Source organism: Vicugna pacos, chromosome 11, assembly GCF_048564905.1.
Source record: "Vicugna pacos chromosome 11, VicPac4, whole genome shotgun sequence".
Classification (NCBI taxonomy): Eukaryota; Metazoa; Chordata; class Mammalia; order Artiodactyla; family Camelidae; genus Vicugna; species Vicugna pacos.
Window position 1 is genome coordinate 31,495,610 of NC_132997.1, and position 23,610 is coordinate 31,519,219.

General features: G+C 45.2%; 1 protein-coding gene across 1 annotated transcript in view; it reads left to right on the plus strand.

Annotated features, from left to right (window-relative positions):
- The window catches only part of RYR2 (ryanodine receptor 2), a 539,007-nt gene that overhangs the window by 463,779 nt on the left and 51,618 nt on the right, over positions 1 to 23,610 (plus strand). Inside the window, exons 79-83 of the mRNA XM_072971049.1 lie at positions 1,336 to 1,387; positions 4,665 to 4,718; positions 17,036 to 17,135; positions 19,762 to 19,841; positions 22,809 to 22,885. Coding sequence (XP_072827150.1) covers positions 1,336 to 1,387; positions 4,665 to 4,718; positions 17,036 to 17,135; positions 19,762 to 19,841; positions 22,809 to 22,885 — 363 coding nt within the window. The remainder of the gene's footprint in view (positions 1 to 1,335; positions 1,388 to 4,664; positions 4,719 to 17,035; positions 17,136 to 19,761; positions 19,842 to 22,808; positions 22,886 to 23,610) is intronic.

Here is a 23,610-nt window from a genome sequence, read left to right on the forward strand (position 1 = left end):
TCTGGTCTTTCTTAACGGCTCTGTAATTAGCTGGTTGAGTTGATTCTGAATCTTCTTGTGAAATGCTTCTCCCCTCTATCACAAACAGTCTGGATAAAATAAAACTGAAGAACCCAAAGCAAATGCCAGTGCCAAAAATGCTGAGAGGACACGAGGGACCCTAAATTTCCTGGGTAGACTCTGTCTCTGTTATGCAGTGAGTCTTGGGAAACCTTAGGAGACAAGTGAGCCATCATCTCAGTGGGTGGGGTGGAGGGTGTCTATTCTAAGGGCATTCTCCGTTTCTCTTGGCTCCTGTGGTCTGGCTCACGTGAATTCACCAAAGCCACAAAGGGCAAACCTCTCTGGAGTTAAATGAGAAATGCACTCGTAGACCGATAAGCCAGTTGTGCTCTGCACCTGCGGCTTCCAGGGACACCGCATAGCTTAACTTTGCAGATGAGAAGACGTGTCAGGGGCTCTGACGCCTCCATCTGCTTCCCTGCCATGGGGGGAAAGCCTGCTTTGCCCCAGGCCCCCCTCGTCTTCTGCAGAAGCGGGGAGAACATTTAATTGTCATTCCGCATCCACGGGAGTTGAAGAGCTCGCTTGACCTCCAGGCACGTGCTGTGTGTGTACATGTCTCCCTCTTAGCCAGCGTGCTCACCCTTCTCTCCCTCTCTCCTGCTCTTATTATTTCCTAACTACAAAGCCATCTCACCCCTAAGCAGAGAGCAGCCCTCTGTCTGGCACGGCCACATAATGAGGTGTTTCTCATAAGTGGTCTTTCCGAGGGCTGAAGTTTAACTGCTGAGATGACTTGGCAAACATCAGGTATTTTTTTGATGGGCCTTTCTTCATGAGTTAACAGTTTCCACACTTTTTAAAAAGAGGATAATAAACGTACTTTAACCTTTCTTAGTTTTTAAGAATCACTCTGACCGCTGTATTGTTTAACTACAGAGCAGCGCAGCGGTTTGGGGAGTCTTTCCAGCAAACGTCAGGTATCACTTCTGCTGTCGGGAGCCTCTGTCTCGTTGAGATGTGCTTGTCTCAGCTTTTGTAGTTCCAAGAAAATGACAGCTGTCGCATTTATGTGTAAGTCAGGATAGACCATCTGTCTCTCGAGACCTGGGCCTCTTCTGTAAGGAAGAGTGGGGCCGCTGTTTAGGAAGCCAGAGGTCTTTGCTTCTTATTCTGCAGTATTCTTGAATGATTCCTTTGCCTAAGTTTGTGTTTGTTTTCCTTTAAAAAGAGATACTTGTTGAAAAGCAAAGATTATTTCATACAGTGGTGGTACTTTTGCGTATGACTAGCCTTCTACTTCAAAACTGATTTTTTTCTTGTTTTTCATAGCAAACTGGAAGAAGATTTTTTATATATGGCTTATGCAGATATTATGGCAAAGGTAAATAAATATCTTGATTCTAATATTTAGTTTTTATAAAGGGAAATCATTTTCATCTGGCAAAGCATAAGAATCTATGTATTTCTGGATTAAGATTAAATATTAAGTTTTAGAAACTTTAAGGGACACTAATCTGAACATCCCCTTGTTTTATAAATATCTGTTCTGACTTTCTTGACAGGTTATTATTCTTTCTTCCTTTAGCATTTTACTTATGGGGGACTCACTAATTTTCCAAACATTCATTCATTCAACAAATACTCATGAGCATCACAGTATTGGAGACACATGGAGACAGACACACATGCTGCCTGAGTGGAGTCTGTCATCTGATGGAGAAGACGAATCTTGACAGACTATCATAGAAAGCCCTGCCTGACAAGCCCAGTGCAGAGGAAGTGTCAGGAATACTGGGAGCAGGTCGCACAGCTGGCTTAGTCTCAGTTCAAGAGAGTCCTCCACTGTGGAGTGACTGTTGCAGGGTGACCACGTGAAAACTGTAAGAGCTCATGTTCACTGTGTGCTTATTTCATTTAATCCCATAACAGAAGAAAGGCTTGAGGGAGGAGGATGAAAGAGGAGTCCAGTCTCCCTGAAGCCGCTGGCTCGGGCACAGGGCACACGGTGGCACCAGAGGCTGGGATGGGAAACCCCTGGACAATTGCACGCCTAGAGTGAAGAGGAAGGGTGGCAGGTTAGACTGTGGACACGGCGGTGAGGTGGCTGGGCGGAGACCTCAGACGTGTGAGAGGAGGGTCGTGTCCGACACCCACACCTCCCGGCAGGCTTGTGAGTAGGTTGGGATCCATCAGCACAGGAGAGAAGTGAAGGCAGAAGATGGCTCAGCCAGGCAGGGAGGGCAGCACAGTGAGCAGGAGGCCCAGGGCCTGTTCCTCCCAGGCCTCCAAAGACGGGGATGCTAAGAGATGTTAGAAGAAAAAGACCCTTCTCCACAAAAAACAGGAGAAACCTTAAATGTGAGCATGTATAAGGCCCCTGGGAGTGTGTGGTCAACAAAATCATACTCTGCTGAGGGGCTGAACACAGTAAGGACTGAAAACTCTCCAGGATTTATCGCATTTGTCGGGTGACGGTGGCGAGCACGGCGGCAGAGGGTGAGGAGATGGAGCAGTAGAGTGCAGGTGCGGGCGGGGCCGGTGTGGCCTGGACGTCTCCACTGAGAAGACCAGGAGTGCGGCTGGGACGGGGGTGGGACATGTCTAGATGGGGTTGTGAGGTTGGCGGGAGATTGTTTTTTGCTTCTTTGCCATTTTTTACCTTTTTTTTTTTTTTTAAAGAGAGGCTTGAGTATGCTTCTATTCTGGGCCGAAGGACCCAAAAGAACAGACAAAGGAATAGTTTGAGGAGTGAAGCCTTGAGTGGGTGGGAGCAGAGGGGCTGGCCAGATTACAGAGCATAAGCGGGAAGGCCTGGCTCTCCAGCCCCTTTGGAACCATGGCCCGCAGTGAGAGACGCCTTTGCCCAGTGTGTTTACAGAGAGACCAAAGCAGATACCCTGGGAAGAAAGCTCCCATGAAATCGCACCTGCGCCACGGGCGGTGTGGGCTGATACTGTCTGTTCTAAGTTAAAAAGTTGCTTGAGATCATAACTCACTAAACAGATTTCACGTCCAGTTAATGGGTTGAAAACCATAGTTTAAAGAACATGGATGGAGAGATAAGAAGGATATTTCCTTCTGCGGAAATTGGCCTGGAGGGAAATACTGCACAGGTAATCTTAAGGAGCAGGGCAGCCATAATTCCTCCGTACCCGACATTAGAGGTACGGTATTCATGGAGGGTTACAGACTTGCCTTCCAGATATGTTTTGTTCAAGTTCTCATGGGCTTTTATTTTCAAAATGCTGGTTAACTGACGACACGGGAGTCAAGGTGACCTTGGCATATAGCAGACAAGCTCCTGTGTTCTGACGGACAGTTAACATCTTGGTTTCTGTGGTGGAACCACTCTTTAGCAACCTGTCCGTGCAGTGAAGTTGTCATGGGGCTGTTTTCTCCTTCGCAAACCGCGTGCACATTCTCCTGAAGTGGAAAGGGTGATGCCCGGTGCGTATCTGTTGAATGAATGAAGGAACGGAACATACCTTGTAGAATTTATCACTGAGTTGGGGGAAGGATGACATTTTGTACCCTCGCTCCCATTCCCACTTCAAAGTACCCTGAATCATCGAGTCAGAAGTACTTTCCTGACTTGTAACTTACATCTAACCACTTCCTCCGTGAGCTTCACTGCTGCACTGAGTGTCCCAGCCGTAACAGTCCCTGAGAAGGGCTGGAATAATCGAACTTCGCAGAGCAGCGGCTTCTTCCTGCCACAGGCACCGCTCGCTGAGCAGCTTCCTTTGGCCAGCGTGGTGCTTCTAGTGCCGAGCCACGATGAGAACAGCAGTCGAGGTTTATTACAGGTTACTGTTTCTCAGACACTTGTGCCAAAGTGGCCAGCACTTCACATGCATTAATTCACGTGGTCCTCTCAGGACCCGGCTTCCCTTCTTAGTATTGTCCATTTTACATACGAGGGCGTGGAGACCCGGAGAGAGAAAGGAACTTGCCCTGGGCCAAACAGCCAGTAATTGGCAGGCGCTCTGCAGCCTCAGGCCGTGTTCCTCATCCGCTCAGCTCTGCTTCATCCGGCAAGGTCTTCAGCTGCGGGGATCAGATCACAGTGCCTCACGAGACCTTTGCCATGTCTGGGAAAATGACTCAAAATAATGAAATTGTCAGTGTTACCACTTTGGTAGAAAAGAGTAATATTCGTAGCCGGTGGGATTTCGCTTTCCTCCCTTAGACTAAATACAATAAAAAATTGAACTTACCAAAAAAAAAAAAGATGACAAGATTCACTTTAATTAATGGACACTGCTTTCCATTAATTTTATTCATGATTATTTACTGTATCTGTATTAATGCCTTATAAAGGCAGCATAATAAAGAGAAAACAGTGATCCTTGTCTTTAAGGCTTGTGATTTGGTTTGAGCAAGGAAAGCGCATGAGTGAGCAGCACGCGCAGCACGACACGGACCTCGTGGATGTCCCCGTGATGTGCGGAAACTGGTAACTTAGCATAAGCACAGCACAGGGTTCCTTTCGGTCACAATCTCGTCAATCATGTCGTCTAAGCTCATTGTGTGTGTATTTAAACAATATTGGTGAGAAATTAGCACAAGTAATTGGTGTCCCTTGCTCAGTGACCTTGCACTTCCTGCCTCAGCCTGTCCTAACCCTGTTGACCTTTCTTGTGTTCCTGGCACATCAGAGCTGTCATGACGAGGAGGAGGATGACGGCGAAGAGGAGGTGAAGAGCTTTGAAGTAAGATGGCCTTTTCCCACGCCCGTCCCTGTCACCTGGAAACATTGTCTCATAGCTTCTAACTGACATTTATGTTTCTTGCTTCATGGCTTACTGCAGCTTATTGTGTCAAGGAACTGCATGTCACAAGCTGGATGGACGAATCTGAGTCCTCACGTTTGCTGAAGTTAAGACCGAGGGACGTAGAGTAGTTAAAGAAGCAGGTGAAACCCATATGTTCAGGATGAGTGTTCCCGGGAGCCTCGGAGACGAGGCTGCTTCTGTCCTCAGCTCAGTGCGTGTCGTGCTCGGAAATTCCCAGCAGACACGGGAGAAAAATGGTTCCTGAAAAGCAACACGACGTCCAGGGTTTAATTAAACCCTCGGTCTGATATCTTTTCCTGACTCGAAGAAGTCTTAACGATTTGGCCTCTTGCCTTCCGCCCGGTGGGGCCACTCATCCCCTGCACATATGTCGGCGGGCACCAGGGCTGCCTGCTCGCGTGAGGCAGGGCGCGGTAACCGAGGGCTGCCTTCTAGTGCACCAGTGTTTCCTCAGGTGGCCTCAGTTTAAATTTCCACGAAATTTGAAATACTGCTCAATATTAATTAGCCAAAGGGAAAGTAAATACTATTTTCCCCTTTTGATTAGACTAGACTTTTGCTTTTTATAAGAGACAAGTTGTTGCTAATTACCACTCCATACTTATTGGTTCTTCTTTTCTTTTTCCTTTTTTCTTTTTTTTCTTTTTGAATTTTTCAGAAAGAAATTCAATGGAAGGAGGTAGATTAGACATTTCTTTTCTTCTGTTAATTTACATGTCAGCTTTGGAAAGCTAGAAGTCTAGAAATGTATTAGTAGGCAGCAGTAAGTCTTTAATTACAGTGGACCCACCGAGAAGCGTAGGTGAGGAGTAGACATGGAGTCGTGCTCCTTTCAGGGACAGTCTGACGTGAGCATCTCTGAAGCGCTGAAGTCGCTGTGTGAAAAAACCTCAAAATGAACTAATTTGAGAATAACCCATGAGTATCGCTGACTGAGAAAAATGCCGTGAGGTTAATTTCCTGTGTGAACTCTAATCTTTTCTAATGTATGTGTATTCTATTCTCAAATCCATCATTATTGCTGAGAAACTGAGCCAAGTTAGAATGAGCTGTGAGCAGCAAGCGATACTGTCTTCCTGAAGTGCACACCATTTGTGGCCTGTTGGTTGTGTTCCGAGCAGTTGTTTATTGCTCTTTTGCTTCTTGTCCTCATTCTTTCTGAAGGTCACAGGATCGCAGCGCAGCAAGGTAAAACGATACGTATGTGTGTATTTGTCTGGGTCTGAGTTTTAGCTTCTCGTGACATTTACCTTTGTTAGACCCAACGTCTTCGATTCTTTTGTTTAAAAGAAAAATCAATCTCTCTACCAGTTTGCAGCTCCAGTGCAATTGGTCCCTTCAGTGTCCCTTCCTTGACACAGATTTGTTGTTCTTTAGTTTACCTGACTCACGATCTGACACTTTACCCTCTGTGCTAACTCTGAGCTGCCCACGGCCCTGGGATGAGAGTCCACCCTTCAGTGATTTAGCTTTAGCTGTTGACTTCGGTGCTGCGTTCCGGCCTCACCCTCTTGAGGGTCCTCCTGCCGGGCTCATTTCCTGGAGGGCGCTGAGACGTGGCGCTGCTCGTGAGGGGCAGTAAGTCTGCTCTCCCGCCGAGCCTGGCACACCTGCAGTTGGCGTCTAGAGACGCTGCTCACGGTTCCAGGGTCGACTCTGTGTCTCTTTATAGGGAGAACTAGGGGAGCCTTCCTCGCTCTTAACACTCTAAACAGCTACGTCTCAGGGAAATTTGCTAGGACAAAACATTTTTTTTTAACATTTTTTATTGAGTTATAGTCATTTTACAATGTTGTGTCAAATTCCAGTGTAGAGCACAATTTTTCAGTTAATACCTGAAGATACATATATTCATTGTCACATTTTTTTTCACTGTGAGCTACCACATGATCTTGTATATATTTCCCTGTGCTATACAGTATGATCTTGTTCATCTGTTCTGTAGGACAAACATTCTAATCTCGAATTACAAAAGTTTTGCTTCCATATGAACTCTGTTAAGCTTCCATTTTGCATTCATGAGACTATTTAGTAGAAAAATAGATCATAAACATCCCAGGAAGAAGATACCCATTATGACTTTGGTTAAAAAAAGAAAGAAGCCTTTTCAGTTTGGAAGTGCAGTCTTCTTTTTTGCCTTCTATTTTTAAAAAAGTGAAATATTTGCTGTTAAGGTGAATTTAGAATGTCACAAAGAATCTACTTAGAGAAACCAATTGTCATGATTTTTACTCACTATTATATTTGGGGGAATATATTGTTCTTACATGATTTTAAAATTTGAGTTCATGCAGAGGCTATCGGATTTAGCTCTAATCAGATGGACGTAATTTAATGGCACACAACAGGCATAACACTTAGTAGTATTATGGGTTTATAATGATAGGTATGGACAGTGAGATCCTAATGTGTAGATTTTATAGTTTCATCACTAATTGTCTCAGACAGGATTCCTGTGACTTAGTGAGGGTTGAAAACATGGAGAGACCTCGTAACATCCACCAGAGGTTTGATCTCATGGATAGCACTGAAGTTCACGTCCAGGATGTGCACGGAAGGGGGTGAATGTGGAAGGCCAGGATGAGGGGTGTTGCTGGGTAAGAAAACCGTTTTACTTTGAAAGAGGACTGCAGTTTCAGGGAGACCTAAGAGCAAATCCCATTTGGCAAATAGGGTCCTATTTGGTGACGTTAGAAGGTCCCCTATTGAGGCAGGAAGTCTGGGAATAACTAGTCGTGGAGTCTCAGCCTGTGGAGCGCAGGACCCGGGCCGTCCCGGCAGGACTGCATGTCTCGGAGGTGAAACCTGGTGATTAGTCCCTGAAAGGAGACAAGAGACCGGCGAGGGTGACTGTCCCAGCACGAGACCGGAATTTGAATTTGCAGTGATTGCCCGTGTTCACATGTGTAACACAATAGACAAGGTTTGGAAATTTTCACTTCTTAACCGATGTTTTACTGACCCTCCATGTGAATTTCAGACTGTAACTTATTATTTATGCCTAATCCGTGTAACAGTCTACTATTTGCGAAATATGTACTCTGTAAGTAAACAATATGAACCCTTCCCAAGTTGAAAAACAGTCGTGTTTGTCAAAATTGACAGTCGATCACTTACGAAGATAAATTTGTCTGAGGTTGACCCTGTAAACCAACAAAACCACTGAAAGATTTGACCAGACAACTGGATTATTACTTTCTCTTAATAAATTTAATAATGTACCAGACTTTTACATTGAGTTGTCTGGCTGTTTAACATCATTTAGATGCAGTCTGATAGTGGAATTTTTCATCTAAGCTGTACTGAATTCGAAAGGTTGTTTGGCAGCTTCATAATCCTTAAAACAAACTACGTTACGTGAATTTGGGGGTCACAAAATTGTGTGATAATTGGGTGTTATCCCTGTAGCTGGCTGGTTATTAACGTTTGCTGTACCTCCTACTTAAACCTGTGGTATCTGTAAAGATACTGAGAAGGAGGAAGAAGTAGCTGTAAACAGATGGCACTGTAAGGAGAATTCCCGTGAGGAGTAAAAGTAAAACTCGGGAAGCGTGGGGAACGGGGTGGAAGCTGACGCGCCGCAGACTGGCCGGTTCCTCTCTCCTTCCGTCACATGTTTGCTTCCTGGTGTGATCCTGTTGAACTTGCCTGCTTTAAGCTGACAATTTAATTCCCAACTTCATCGATAATCTATGTGTACTTTTCCTACAACTGCTTATTTAAAATTGTATTGCGTATTTAGTTGGTAATTATATGTAGTCTTTTTATTGAGACTGCTTCCATATTAAAACTACAGAAAGGGACAGTGAAGTCTTACAAAGAGGCCAGTACTAACTGAAAGGGAAGAAGCGTTTGAGCAGTCCCCTGAAGTGTTCGTTACTGCACTGGAGCGCTTTGTTTAGCTTCGAGTTTTTCATGAGCCCAAACAAATGATAACAGCAACAAATAAACCGTAATGTGTCAAGTCAAATATCTTCATTTTTCTGAGCGTGGTGGGCTTTTCTCACCTAGAACAATGAGGAACTCTGGTGCCGGAGTAGACCGCATTGTCACATTACGATTTGGCAAAATGCACAGAAACATCCTCCAGATGGCTGCTTCTCCTCCTGCCGCTCTCTCAGGTCTGAGGGCTCAGCGCTAAGGACGATGCAGTGACAGCATTTCTGTGGGATGTTAAGGACCGTAGCATAGACTTACTACTTATGGAAAACCTGAGTGAATGACCATGGAGCGTAAGCGAGCAGAGGTTGACCTTTGACGCGCCTTCTAGACCATGCTTCTCAAGCGCGCAGTAAGGTGCGTTGCCCGCTGGCAAGTGCCCGACTCCTGATCCACAGACGAGACTTCTCCGCTGAGTCCCCAAGGCCCTCTTACTCTGCAGTACTGATTAAAGAGAACTTCTTGAGTCTTACATGCCAAATATGCCTGTGGAGGAGCTGATAGTCTGCAGTAAGAACGTAGGGGACTGGCCTGAATTCTCTCCCAGCTGGGCCTCAGTCCCAACTGAAGTGACAGCGTTCCTGCTGAGAGCTCAGACCGGCGCCCCGCTCGTGTCCCACAGTCGGCGCCACTGAGTGCAGAAGTCCACGTAGGTCCAGAGAGCCTTATGGGCTGATGGCTCTACACAGTGAGAAGACCACCTTTGTCTGACCCCTCCAGTGATCCAATTTTTGAATAGAACTGAATTTTTTGGAAGTTCTCTAAGAATGAGTTGGCCCTGAGAAGATCCCTCCCCAGTAGCTACCTAAACTGAATGGGCTTCTTTACTTCTGCTCATAGGAGCACAGCAGGTTAAGTTAGAGGGGCTTCCTGAATCTTACCTAAAAGAACCATCAAATATTAAAAACTAAAGATACAGCTATGAATATAAAACATTGAAGCAGTGACCTCTTTCATCAAGAACATTTATACTTCTTTAGTTTCTACTGCAGAAGATCTGTGGTATCAAGATACGGACTGGAGTGTTGAGTTGCTTGTCCTACTGTTGAATGGTAGAGGGGAGGGGGAGGGAGCTCTGACGGCCAGTGTTCTCCAGTGCTCGTGCCTGATGCTGCAGTCTGCCCACTGCACGTTCAGATACTGGAATTGGTGATCTCAAGGAACGCCCTCAAGTCTTAGCCCAGGTTCCCTGGAGAACAGAGCAAAGAGGCTGTTTGCTGACACTATGTTGGGGCTGGAGGTGTTACAGTCTCAGGGAGGTAAGAGTGAGGGGCAGAGAGCACTGAAGCAGGGAAGCTGGGAGAGCACAATAATGCCTCCTTGAGCTGACCGCTGACCGCTGACCGCAGCTCCCAGCAGGACAGCAGCCACTCGGCTGTGCCGGACGCCCCTGGGAGGCCGTGCGCATCATGGAGCAGTGCCTCCTGGGAAGGAAGACTGAGCACTTTATCTGCTGGTTCCGTCCCATCTCCTGTCTCTTACTGGTCTGAGGGAGTTCATTTCTTCCTACGTCCTGCTGATACTAAGCAGCTGTTCCAGGGGGACCCCTGGGGAAGCCAGAGCCAGCTCGGGCCCAGCCTGCCCAGGGTCCAGGCACTGCAGTCTCTCCACAGTCATCAGCAGGTGGTCTCCTTACACAGTGGTGTGGTTAGGAGCCAGCTTGTCACCACACTACTGGTGCAAGCCATTTCTAGGGCCACGGTGCCTCAGAAGCAAGGCAGATCGCTAAGGCTTGGAGAGAAGGGGGCTTAGGGTGGGTTGGGGTACTAGTCCCGATACAAGGAAGATTCCATGTACAGCACAGTCCTCTATATTATATATGGGAATTTACGCCTATGAACGTGTGGACCTAAATAGCAAACTACACGGAGGCACACGCTAAAGCATAAAACTGCATTGTGTCCAGTACTGGACGTGTCCACATGACGTCCAGTAAACAGGATACAACAAAATCATTCAGAGCACAGGCACTTGGACAGACCACCTGTGTTTGAATCCCAGCTTCACCGTGTGGCTGTATGATCTCAAGCATCAATGTTCCTATCTATAAAATGAGCCTAATTAAGGTCTCTACGTCACAGGATTGTGGTGACAATTAAATTAGTTGTTACATGTAACGCACTCAGAACACTGCCTATCACATAATGAGCTCTGTAAGTATTCTCTAGTGTCATTCTATTTGATCAGTTTCACTTCCTTACCAAAGTCAGGTCAGAGAAGCCCACAAAGGAGATTTTTCAGCACAGTGAGCCCGGAACCGAACAAGGCAGGGGACCTGAGTTCTCATCCGGTGCTAACCGGGTGCCCTTAAGCAGGTCACATTTAATTCCTCTGTACTTTTTCCCTTTGGACTGAAAGCTTTGAACTGGATGTTCTCGGGGGTAATATCCACCTTTAAACCTGTCTGATTTGCTGTTTTTGAGTAAGTCCTTTTCATTTTTCAGGGCAATTTCCTAATTCTTCTAAATGCATAAACACTGATTAGAAGGATGCAAATTTTCATTACTTTTCTTCTGATCTTTCATGAAAGGGCAAAAAAGAAAATGAACTCCGTGTCTCTTAGTGCAGGAATGTCGCAATAAAAACGATTTATAGAAAATGACATCCAGCTTCTGTACATGTGTGTGTTTCTCCACCTGTTCCTAGATTGGTAGTTAAACTATCACATAATTATACATAATATGGTTAGATGAATAAAAAAGTGTTGAGGGCTAAAAAGCATTTAGGGACACAGAGAGGAGCCCCCCAGAAATGGGATTAATCCAGAAACCTCTGCCACAGTATCTTGCTGATTTGCTGCAGGTTGTCAGTACTACTGATCCCAAACTTCCTAGGAGTCAACATAAAATCACATAAATGTAAAAATTTACTCTGTCAGTAAAACACAGACAATCTCCTTCTTTGGGAGAAACAAATTCCTGAAGCATTTTTCCCCCCAAGGGTCTTTGTGGGAAGACAACGTGTGATACGATGAAGAAGGCCTCCAGCAGTTCAGTAAAAGTAATTATTTGAGAATTTGTACAGTGAAGTCCAGGGATACAGGTGCCGTCTGAGGATGCCTCAGCACAGAATGAGCACCGAGGGGCTGGGAGGATGGGGGGCTCTGCGTCCTTAAGACAGTCTTCAGAAAGACCCTCCTCCCAGCTGAACACGGAGCCCTTGGCGAGGAATCCAAGAGTGGATCAAGTGCTTACTTAGAGTGCAGCGGTTTCTCAGGAGTTGATCTGGGGCAAGATTAATAACCATTTGTGAAAACTCAAGAATTGCCGATACTGAAACTGCTAGAACTGGGAGATCTGAAAATCCAAACGGTGCATTGCTGTGATCTGTTCTGTGATAAAATCTACCGACTGCTGCTTCGCACTGACTGTTCCAGCTTCCTGGCACCTTCTGCTCTAACGGCTCCTCCCTGGGGCTGGAGGTCGTCAGTCCCCCAGTGCTCTCATCCTCCCCTCTGTCAGGCTATCCTAGTAGGACTGCAGGGCACGTACGTTCCACATTCAGGGCAGTATCCAGGGCTTCTGCGGCTTAAACAAAGAAACAAATAGGTGAAGGCTTTTGAAAATCAGTACTGTGCTCAGGATAAACACACTCCCTCTAGTGACAGATCAGCCTCACTTGGCTAATTTGATAGCCTCTGATTCTAGAGTCACTCATTCCTTCATGTTGTACTTTGTTAACAGGGCTTTTGGTGGCGTAGCCTAAGTTTTGTCAGCAGGACCTTGAAATAGAAAACCGTTTCAAATCAGCTGGTTTCAGTGCTTTAGCATAGTATTGATTAGTTCTAAATATGCTGAATCCAGGGGAAACAGAATTCCAAACGAAATGGAAGTGTATCTGATACAGGAAGAAGTCAGCCGTAAAGTCACACTACGCAACACATCTGACCACTTTGAGAGCCTCCAGCGCGTTAGCTGAGCTGCATTTCTGTGGTTCAGTGTTTTTGTTGTCTCTTATATGTTAGTAAATCTTAGGCATTTAAACAAAGTTTGCTTTGGGTAAGCCACATTTTTAAAAATTTTCTTACTTAAAGAGAACATTAGAAACACGATCATCCTATTGGGAAGTAGAACTCTAGAAGGTTACTGTACTATGTGATGGTTCAACAACAAAGAGAATGCGCAGTAATGAAAGCTACAGACAAAAAATAAGCTAAAAGCTACAATTTGAGAATTGTTATTTTTTGTATGTGTATAAATCTAGACTTTTTGGACCCTATACTAAAAAGTAAACTACATAAAATTTTCACATTGCACTAGCTTTGTAGCTCTTCAAAGGAAGGATAATATTTGTAAAACTTTGGATTAATTTTGCATACTACATGATAGCACATTATCTAGTTCTCTGATTCATTTACACTTTCTTGAACATTTTTTATGTGCAGGAAACTGTACTGGATATGCAGTATATGTGTACTCGAGTTGTGTTTAATAAGCAAACCAGCTATGGCCCCTTTCCTCATGGAGCTTTATTTCTAGAAACCTCCATGTTCATTTAATTTTTAAAAATTAAATTTAAAAAATCTTGTGGAACCATCTATTATTGAGTAAAGTTACAATCTTATAAGTGCTTCCCTGACGCCGTGAGTCATCTTTTGATGAGTATGACTCCCCTGTAGTTTTGGAAGCTAGGACAAAGAACAGAACTAGTTGGAGTTCTGGAGATGTGACTGCTGTCTATACTTTCAGTTTTCCTTAGTGTGAGTTGTCCTGTTTGTATTTTAAACCAGACTGTTAGTACCATATCACTGTCTTTCAGCTTTGTCCTTAAGTTATCCAATTAAATCTTCTATATTCCAGTGTCTTCTTTTTGGTAATGTTAAGATTCAGCATCACCTTGTAGATTACGACTACATTTCAGATGCCAGATAAAATTATTTAATATCGACTTACAACATTGCTACATTATGGGAAATACTTTTAGAAAGAGTTCAGCTCCTGGAAACTTCTGTTCACTTATACTGTAACTAGCTTGCACATGAGTTTAAGAGGAAAAGATTATGATAACTTTTTCAATAGTTGCTGAAGGCTTAGAAGTACCAAAAAAGTACAAGCTAGTGGCTCCTTTGGGGTGATGCTCAGAGTGTAGACTTGGCACTCTCAGCTTGTGATGTACTGTGCTGCCCTAAATGCCCATAAACTAGAAAGGTCCCTCAGAAACAAAGTGAATTTCTTTGCTGCCATCAGTCTGCCCTGGTTTAAATCATATTTGTGTCTTCATTATGGGGATAAACTATTTTCTCCACCAAGAAACAAGGGCTGATATAATTTAGTCTTATCTCAGCATTTTTTTGAATTGAAAGGATGTTTTTCTTCAAGCCTTTCCCTACCACCCCCCCCACCATCAAGTGCTGAAAGCTTGAGAAACTTTTAGACAAAATAGAAGATTTTTAGCAATTTTCTTACAAACTTCAGTTATACTAAAAAAGCAAATCATGATGCTGAATGCTCCCATTCAATGACTGATTTTATCATAGGTCCAATATATGATCACCCTTGACCTTGGAAAGACTCGTAACAATCTTATTTAGAAAACAGCTGGTAATTCTTGGTTGCTTTTGGCAATCAGAACTTTTTGCCTAAGGGAAAATTTAAATTGTGGAGCTGCTCCTTTTTAATATAAATTTTCTTTCCCTTAACCTCCCTTTGTAACGATGGAAAAATTTGAAGACTAAACTACAGGTTGAAGGTATAGTGTTTAAAGACCCTTTGGCAGTTTAAGCAGAATATGGAATGCGGTGGGATGAGGAACCCTACTTTGAAAAAGGTACTTTCAAGGTGCTATTTCCTTGAGTAAGATACTTCTAAAAGATCTGTCTCCAGTTTGCTTGGAAAAGCTGATCTGCAGTAAATTTGGAATGAACGAATTTTTTCCTTTCTACATAACCCATGATTTTATTGCCTAAAAATTTTCTAGTTTAGCTTTAGCTTTCGAGGTTTTATTTTTTTATGTAGTGATAAAATTTCCAGTGAGGAGATTCAATTGTATCCCCAGAAGCAGTTCTCAAAGGAACACAAGGTACCAAAAGAAGTAATATTAAAGGTATTCTGAAGAGAGAGCTTCCAACTCAATCTAACAAGAAATTTGAAAGAGTAGCTGGCCCCATCTGTCTTTATGAAATAAGGCTTTCCTACTTCTGAATCAGTATATCTATTTTTGCTCAATATTTTTTTTTGAAATGAGTCTCATCTCCCCTAAAATATTTACTGTTATTATTGACAGGTATACGTTATGTAAGAAAAATGAGAGCGATCTTTGCTCAGGGAGTTTACTTTTTAAAGAAGGCGGTTTGATGTCCAGTCTTTCTTGACCCTCCAGAGGTCCATCCATCATGAGTGGTCTCAGTTCCCGGAGAGGTTGCTGGGACCTTAGATCCTGTTCCACAAGCTGCTGTGGCAGACCTTTGAGCTGGTCTGTCTTCTTTGGGAGCGTAAATGGCAAAGAGTTTTGGTTTTTGTTTCTCCTCAAAGCTATGTGGCATACTGCCCTCTTGCATCTTCTTTGGGTTTCCTGATGGCTACCTTTACATGCTCTACTGAGCCAGCAGAGCTGCTCTTTCTAACTCCCTTGCCTCTCTAGGTGATGAAAATAATGGTGCAGTTCCTTAAGCCAGTAATCTCTCACCATTGTTTTACTGGAACACTCTTTACAAAGGGAGTGGGTTAAGCTGGGAAATAAAAGTTCCACCAGTAGCTCTGAAAATGGGAGGAAAGTGAAAGATTGTTGGGTCTAAAAGGAAGAATCAAATGTTGCTCACCAATTTTCAACAACACCTGAAGAGCAGGCGCAAGGGGCTCCTTTCAGTTTTCTTGAGGCCGTGTTGTAATGACAATATGGTTTTGTGTGTCCGTGTGATTTTGTTTTCGTTTTGTTTTTGACTTCACAGGAAGAGGTTTAAACATGAAGGCAAACCTTTTAGATGTTAGCATGGCTACATATAAAGCAAAGCTGCCTTTTTTTTTTTTTTCTTTTCTCTGCATCCATTTAGGCCTATCACATAATTTAAGAAAAAATAAAAATTTAACCGCAGGAGCTCTAACTATAGTGTGAAAAAAACCCTGATCAATTTTGTTTTCGCAGCACGATATTATCAAAGATTTAAGAGACAAATTTGCCAGCCTCGGCGAGAACTCTCTGGTAACAGCATAAATGTCTGTGTTGGTTGCTTTTGATTTAAAGGTTTCTTTTTTTTTTTTCATTTGTTTGAGCCCATTTCTTTTCCCCCTCTTTTTAGTTTCCTTTATTTTTCATATTCTGTAACTAGCAAGCCTTCATTTTTTAAACCTCTTCCATCTTCCAGTGTCTATTTTCCGTACTTTGGATGGAAAGTTTACGGCAGCAAAGCTGTCACCCTGGCTACTTCTGCTGCAGCTCTTCCTGCTCTTAGGTCATACCTGTTTGGCCGTTGTGTTTATGGACATGATACTACTTGACTGTTTCATGTCCCGTTGACTCAGCTTCTCTCCACGCCATTGGATGGACTCGCTGTCCTCGGGCTCTATGCAACTTCCATTCTGCAACTTATACTGCTTGGTTCCGTCTAATTCCAGCGAACTGGGTAGCTCAAGTGAATGATCCTACCAGTCCTGAACTTGCTGTGCCTTTATATTTTACTTCTATTCCCGTCTGTGCTTTCAGTGGTAGTTCAAGTGGAAAAGAGCAGTCCAGCCGCCGCTCTGGCAGTGCCATGCAGTATCGTTTGTTACCACCGGAGAATACAAAATATAAAGGCACACTGCTTCTTTTACCCTCGGGGGGCGGGACTGGGGGGGGTGCGGTAAGTCCACCACTTAGCTGAAGCCTGCCCTTCTCTGCCTATCAGCTTTCAATTTTGCTTATACTCCAACACGTCTCAGTTACTGTTTCTCTGTCATTCCGTGATAACCTCCTACTCGAGCCATTTGCTGAGCAGTATCAAGTTATGGCCATGACTTGGGAGATGACTAAAAACGTACAAACTTATGCACAAACGCATAATTCAGAAAGTGGAAGTTTCGATGATGAAGTACAGTCCTTCAAAACTCTGATACAGGCTTTGGACTAATCAAATAATTACAATTGAGAAAATTCATCCTGATCAACCAGTACCAAAAGCATATCATGAGAAATATAAAGGGGAAAAAAAACCCCAAGAGTTGAATCCGTTACCACCTGCTGAGTAACATTGTTGGTGTTGAAATGGTCCATAATGTTGTCATAGAGCCCATACATGAAGAGATGACTGAAAAATACGGTTTATAAAGCCGCTCTGCTTAATGACAGCCGCAACATAAACGGTTGGGATTTGTGTTCAGGAAAAGGAAATGGAGAAGCAGAAGCTTCTGTACCAGCAAGCCAGGCTGCACGACCGCGGCGCTGCCGAGATGGTGCTGCAGACCGTCAGCGCCAGCAAAGGTGAGCTGCCCCGCCCTGCCCGGAGGGCTCCTACCCCGGGTTTGACTTACATTCTCCTGCTTTATTTAGTCCCTGAATTTTCTTACCCGTGACTAGGTCAGGTGACTTCACAAAGGCGAGCTCGCCTAGACTGTGTCCAGTGTTGATTTTTTTTTAATCAGAGCCTTACTAAAAGGTGTATTTTATTTCTGTTCATTCAGTTTTTGAAGTTATATTGGGACACAACTCTAGCGAACTAAATCAGGGCTGGGCAGACGTTTTTCTGTGAGGGACCAGAGAGTAAACATTTCCAGCTTGGTGAGCCATCCGGGGCCCTATGGCAACGGTGAGCTGCAGCTGGAGACAGTCGGTACACAAGTGGTGTGGCTCTGTTCCAGTAAAGCTGTTCGCAGAGACAGGCCACGTGGACCTGGCCGTCAGGACCCTGGGAATAAATGCGTAGATTTTTTTAAGTGTGTCATTTTTCACAATTAAAGTACTATTTTATTTTTCAATAGCCAGTGATATTGTCTCTGTGAAGACTTTTTTTTTTCACTCTTAATTTGTCATGGAATGGAAAAGTTTTGGTGGTTATTAAGCACCTCTCTCCAAATACAGAGATTATTTCATTTCTAGGATAAGTAGAGGTGGCCAGTGTAAAAGTGGAATATAATACGCTAAATTATAGACAACTAGTTGGATCTGAAATTTTTTTATTGTTATTTGAATACCTTAAAATTGCAACAAGTCATCCTAATAAATCAAGACTATAAACATGGTAAGGTAAAAGTGATGAAAATTATAAAAATTGTTCAAACATAGTATTGAGGGAGAAGGGAAAGAAGTTTTCTTTAGAAAATTTTAAGTAGCTCATACTCACTTCAATACTATTTTAGTACATGTGGTTAGTTTTGAATCTTAGGTGTCAGTATTTCAAAGTCAGTTGTTTCTTCCTATTTGTTTTTCCTTTGCACTCAGATAGTTTCAATTCATGGAAATATTACACAGAATGTAGTAAAAACATTGATGGCAAGATACGCATTAATACTCCTTTAGTACTTTTTGGTGTGTCAGTCTGTCCCCCCCACCGTATACAGACGCGCGGTGTCGGCCTGTCCCCCCACCACATACAGACGCGCAGTGTCAGCCTGTCCCCCCACCACATACAGACGCGCAGTGTCAGCCTGTCCCCCCACCACATACAGACGCGCAGTGTCAGCCTGTCCCCCCACCACACACAGACGCGCAGTGTCAGCCTGTCCCCCCACCACACACAGACGCGCAGTGTCAGCCTGTCCCCCCACCACACACAGACGCGCAGTGTCAGCCTGTCCCCCCACCACATACAGACGCGCAGTGTCAGCCTGTCCCCCCACCACACACAGACGCGCAGTGTCAGCCTGTCCCCCCACCACATACAGACGCGCAGTGTCAGCCTGTCCCCCCACCACATACAGACGCGCAGTGTCAGCCTGTCCCCCCCACCACACACAGACGCGCAGTGTCAGCCTGTCCCCCCACCACATACAGACGCGCAGTGTCAGCCTGTCCCCCCACCACATACAGACGCGCAGTGTCAGCCTGTCCCCCCCACCACACACAGACGCGCAGTGTCAGCCTGTCCCCCCACCACACACAGACGCGCAGTGTCAGCCTGTCCCCCCACCACACACAGACGCGCAGTGTCAGCCTGTCCCCCCCACCACACACAGACGCGCAGTGTCAGCCTGTCCCCCCACCACATACAGACGCGCAGTGTCAGCCTGTCCCCCCACCACACACAGACGCGCAGTGTCAGCCTGTCCCCCCACCACGTACAGACGCGCAGTGTCAGCCTGTCCCCCCACCACATACAGACGCGCAGTGTCAGCCTGTCCCCCCACCACATACAGACGCAGTGTCAGCCTGTCCCCCCACCACGTACAGACGCGCAGTGTCAGCCTGTCCCCCCACCACGTACAGACGCGCAGTGTCAGCCTGTCCCCCCACCACGTACAGACGCGCAGTGTCAGCCTGTCCCCCCACCACGTACAGACGCGCAGTGTCAGCCTGTCCCCCCCACCACATACAGACGCGCAGTGTCAGCCTGTCCCCCCCACCACATACAGACGCGCAGTGTCAGCCTGTCCCCCCACCACATACAGACGCAGTGTTAGCCTGTCCCCCCACCACATACAGACGCGCAGTGTCAGCCTGTCCCCCCCACCACATACAGACGCGCAGTGTCAGCCTGTCCCCCCCACCACATACAGACGCGCAGTGTCAGCCTGTCTCCCCACCACATACAGACGCAGTGTCAGCCTGTCCCCCCACCACATACAGACGCGCGGTGTCAGCCTGTTCCCCCACCACATACAGACGCGCAGTGTCAGCCTGTCCCCCCCACCACATACAGACGCGCAGTGTCAGCCTGTTCCCCCACCACATACAGACGCGCAGTGTCAGCCTGTCCCCCCACCACGTACAGACGCGCAGTGTCAGCCTGTCCCCCCCACCACATACAGACGCGCAGTGTCAGCCTGTCCCCCCACCACATAACAGACGCGCAGCGGGGTGATGATGACGGATGAGGTGCGCGTTTTGAGGTGGAACCTGTTGGTGGAGCAGGCGAAGTGCTGCAAGGGGCACTGTTTCTTGTGCTTTCTAGGTGAGACTGGACCCATGGTGGCTGCTACTCTGAGACTCGGGATTGCCGTCTTAAATGGCGGGAACTCCACGGTGCAGCAGGTAATGTCGATAAGCCGCCCACAGAGCGTGCTTTGCAAACAGAGGACCCTGTAGCCATCCTATTGGGCTGTTTTACTTATCCTGAAATAGTTATTAGTTGTACACTTTTGCATCTTCTGTGTAAAATGTGCCTTTATTTTATGGTCATCTTGTCCCCAGTATCCGAGTATCTTCTGGGTAGCGCGGTGAACACCTGTGTGGGAAAGTAACTCTCTTTAGAAACCTGAAGTCATGCCATGTGGTGCACTTTATGTGAATAAGTCAGCATAAACCAGCTGGCTTGTTTCAGTAGTGAAAAATAGTTTTACCTAGGGAGCCTAGTTTGGTAACGTGTTTTATTCACTGACTCTAAAGATTTTGTTATGTATTCTGTGTGAAGCTGGCTCCTAGGTTAACAGGTGAACAGAACGCACTGTTAAGGATTTTTCTAGTTAATAATTCTTTCTGTTCTCTGAAGATATGAGAAAATCACTTCCCAACCAAGTTTTATAACTATGCTCGTTTAAAAGTTAGACATTTTCTGGGCTTGGATTTTGATACTTCACCCATTTGTGGCAAAGGAGACAGCCTCTATATCCAGCTGACAGCCAAGGTCTGTGTGTATGTTCGACAAAGAGTATTCGGGTAGGCTGTGAGGAACAGACTGTCAGAGGTGTGTACCGCATACCTCTGGGGACACCATTCGCTGGGCAGAAGTGTGGCTCTAAGCTAGGAAAAATTCTTGTGCTCCTTGAAAAACAGCAAAACACAACATGATTTAAGTATCAGGTTGTGTTATGCTAAAACTAAAATCTTCCTCTTATTTTCGTATCTTGGCTTCTGTTTGAGAAAGAATAGCTTATGAACAGGAAACTGATAGCTATTCTTCCTTGGGAAAGTCTAGGGAGGCAGGGAAAGGGCTAACTGAGGGAAAGGGAGGCCATGGAGAGCCTTGGAAGGCTTGACTTCAAGTTGCTGTGAACCTCAGAGTCGCTGCAGTGGGACAGGGCCATGCATGTGCTTCTGGAAGACCCTGGAGCCCAAGGAAAGGGAGGCAGGGAAACGGTGAAGGCTGCTTTGGGGCTGGTAAAGATTTGGACTGGGTTAGGTGGTAACTCAGAATAGTTGAAAAATTCCCCTCTACCTTCTTCTCAAATTGTGTACTTTTTGCTGTAAGCATAATCATTACACGTTAGAAATGGAAGAGTCTATAGGAGACGTGATCTCGGCCGGAGCGCTATTAAGCTTCTCCTTTTTTATCAAAGCCTCTGGCAGTTGGTTGACACTTCTGGCCTCCTCTCGGTTTCTAAGCACACAAAGTAAACGACACAGGTTTGCAAAGAAAACCAAATATATTGAATTGTGGTTATCAAAGTATTATAAAACAGGGTTTTGATAAAGCCATATGTGTTTCTTTATGAACTCATTAAATAAAGGGCCTAGTGCTTGTTCTAATAATTGCTGAGAAGAAAGGGTCAGTGTAAATGTTTTTAAGTAGCTCCGACGGCTGTCATGCGATATGAAAATGTCTGAAGTGTCACTGGGGTCAGAATCATCGTCGCTACTGATGCTGCTTGTGTTTGTTGTCAGGTTTCCAGTTGAAAGTGATGCTGAAGTTCAGTTAGAATTTAGTAAAAAATAAAGGTGAATTTTTTTCTCATCTAATTGACAGGTGTTCTTTTTGATTCCCATAGTCAGTGACCGTGTGACTTAAAAAAAGGAAAAATAAAGAAAACCTGCCTAATCTCTCCACAATACTTAATCAAGAAATAATTCCCCTTGATTCTGCATTGCTTCAAAAGACCTTAGTTTGTATAGTGTACATATTCAGAAATCCTCGGCGCCAGAAGGAGCCGTGAGAGATCATGTAGTGAATGTACTTGTTGTCTGTGCAGACCTCTTCTTTGTGCTCCAAACCTTCAGGTATACAGTCCACTGCTTCCCTTCCAGCCTGTAAGCCGAATTCAGTTTGTTTTAAAAGACCAATGATTAATAAATGCTTCGTGTTTTATTAGACCAGTAGATTGTTACACACATATCCTAAACGGCTCTGTGTGTGTGTGTGTATCTATGTGTAGGTGTGTGTGTATGTGTACACACACACACATGCACACATACGTACACACCATGCGTGTGGCAGGGTATATGCAGCCTTCACATACTTGGTTTTATATTATTCTGGAAATAGATGACTGCCAAATTCTGACTGCTTGGCTAAGCCTCTTCTAGACAGTGCTGATAACCAGACTGTCTCAAGATCCAGAGACGGGCAGCATCTTTGTGTTCTTAAAACCTTTGGTGTGCCTTCTGTCTTCCTACCATCTTGTATGAGCTTCTTACTGTACACCTCCAGCTCGTTTGATCCACATTCGAAGTGGCTGTTTCGCTGTGGCAGGTAACAATACACTAGCAAGACGGAGCACCATGGCTTTAGCACTTTCCGCGTTTTTATTTAACCAGAGCTTTGACCACAGAATCTGGACATCACTCTGAGAACAGAGGAGAAAAATGACTCCTGGGGTTTCAAGACCCTAGTAATGGAGACGGAATCTCTGTCTGCAACGTTAGCACGTGGTGGTCACAGCCCTCGGGCCGCAGCGCCGTCTGAGGAGCCCACTTCTGCGTGGGGATCTGTGAGGGGCGTCCGGGTGGGCCTTCTTCCCAGGAAGCTTGAACTTAGTGTCTGAACCTCCAGACCCTCACAGTGACTTGAGGAGGACTGAGAGCAGTATTCCCCCCGGACGTGTGTGCTGCCGACTGTGCTCGGTAAAGCAGCTCCCGCGTCCCGAGCCGTGTTTATGTCCTGCAGCTTTCTCTCTGTGACGCGCTTGTCACCACTCCCTGGGAAAGACCGTGTCCGTCAAGTTCGTCTGCACTGGGGTTTTTACTCTATTTCAGAACAGAAAGGATGTTTTTCTTATCTCTTTACCTATTTAACAAAAAACAAGCCTGTGTTCAGTGGCCATCTGGTTTATGTATTTGCCGTAGAAAATGCTCGACTACCTCAAGGAGAAAAAGGACGTGGGCTTCTTTCAGAGCCTGGCGGGCCTGATGCAGTCATGCAGGTAAGGACGCGCCTCCCTCGCTGGGGGTCCACTCAGTGGTTGTCTCTCACGGTACTGGCGTCACGTTACTGACGGAACTTATGCACAGAAGCATTTTTCAGTGATTAAACGCACTTTAAAGTGGGGCGAAAGGTGGTGGCTTACAGCCTGTCTTGCCAGATATTAGTAATGTCTTAATTACTAACTTACTCTATGTTAACAGTGTCTTAAACTAGTCTTCCCGTGGTTTAAGTACGGACCTTGGAGAATTAACATGTATTTTGCATCCTTGAAAATGAGTCGTGTGTGATTTTTAAAAGACAAAAAAGAAAATGCCCTTTCATTTGATCTGGGAGCTTTTTGGACCACTTTTCATCTTCCCTAAATAAATGATCCTTAACCAGCTAGTTTATGGTCACCATTTTCCATTTTTTTACAGTATTTAAAATCATTCGGGCAACATTTGACTAAGGAACATGACACATGCTTCACATGATAAGATATTCCAACTGGAAGAAACATGATCTTTGTAATTATGCTTCAGTATGTGTGCTAACTTTGTAGTGATCTCCCGAAGTTGGAAGCCTCTGATGCCATGTGCCTGACTTTCCCGTGGCTCAGTTCAGTGTGGGCCCCTGAGAGAGGCTGGTCTAGAAATGTGGTTGGCAGCCGCTGAAGTGGGGTGTGCTCTCAGCGTGTGTGACGTTTGGTTCGCCTTTTCAGACGCTTGCTCCCCTGAGGAAGGG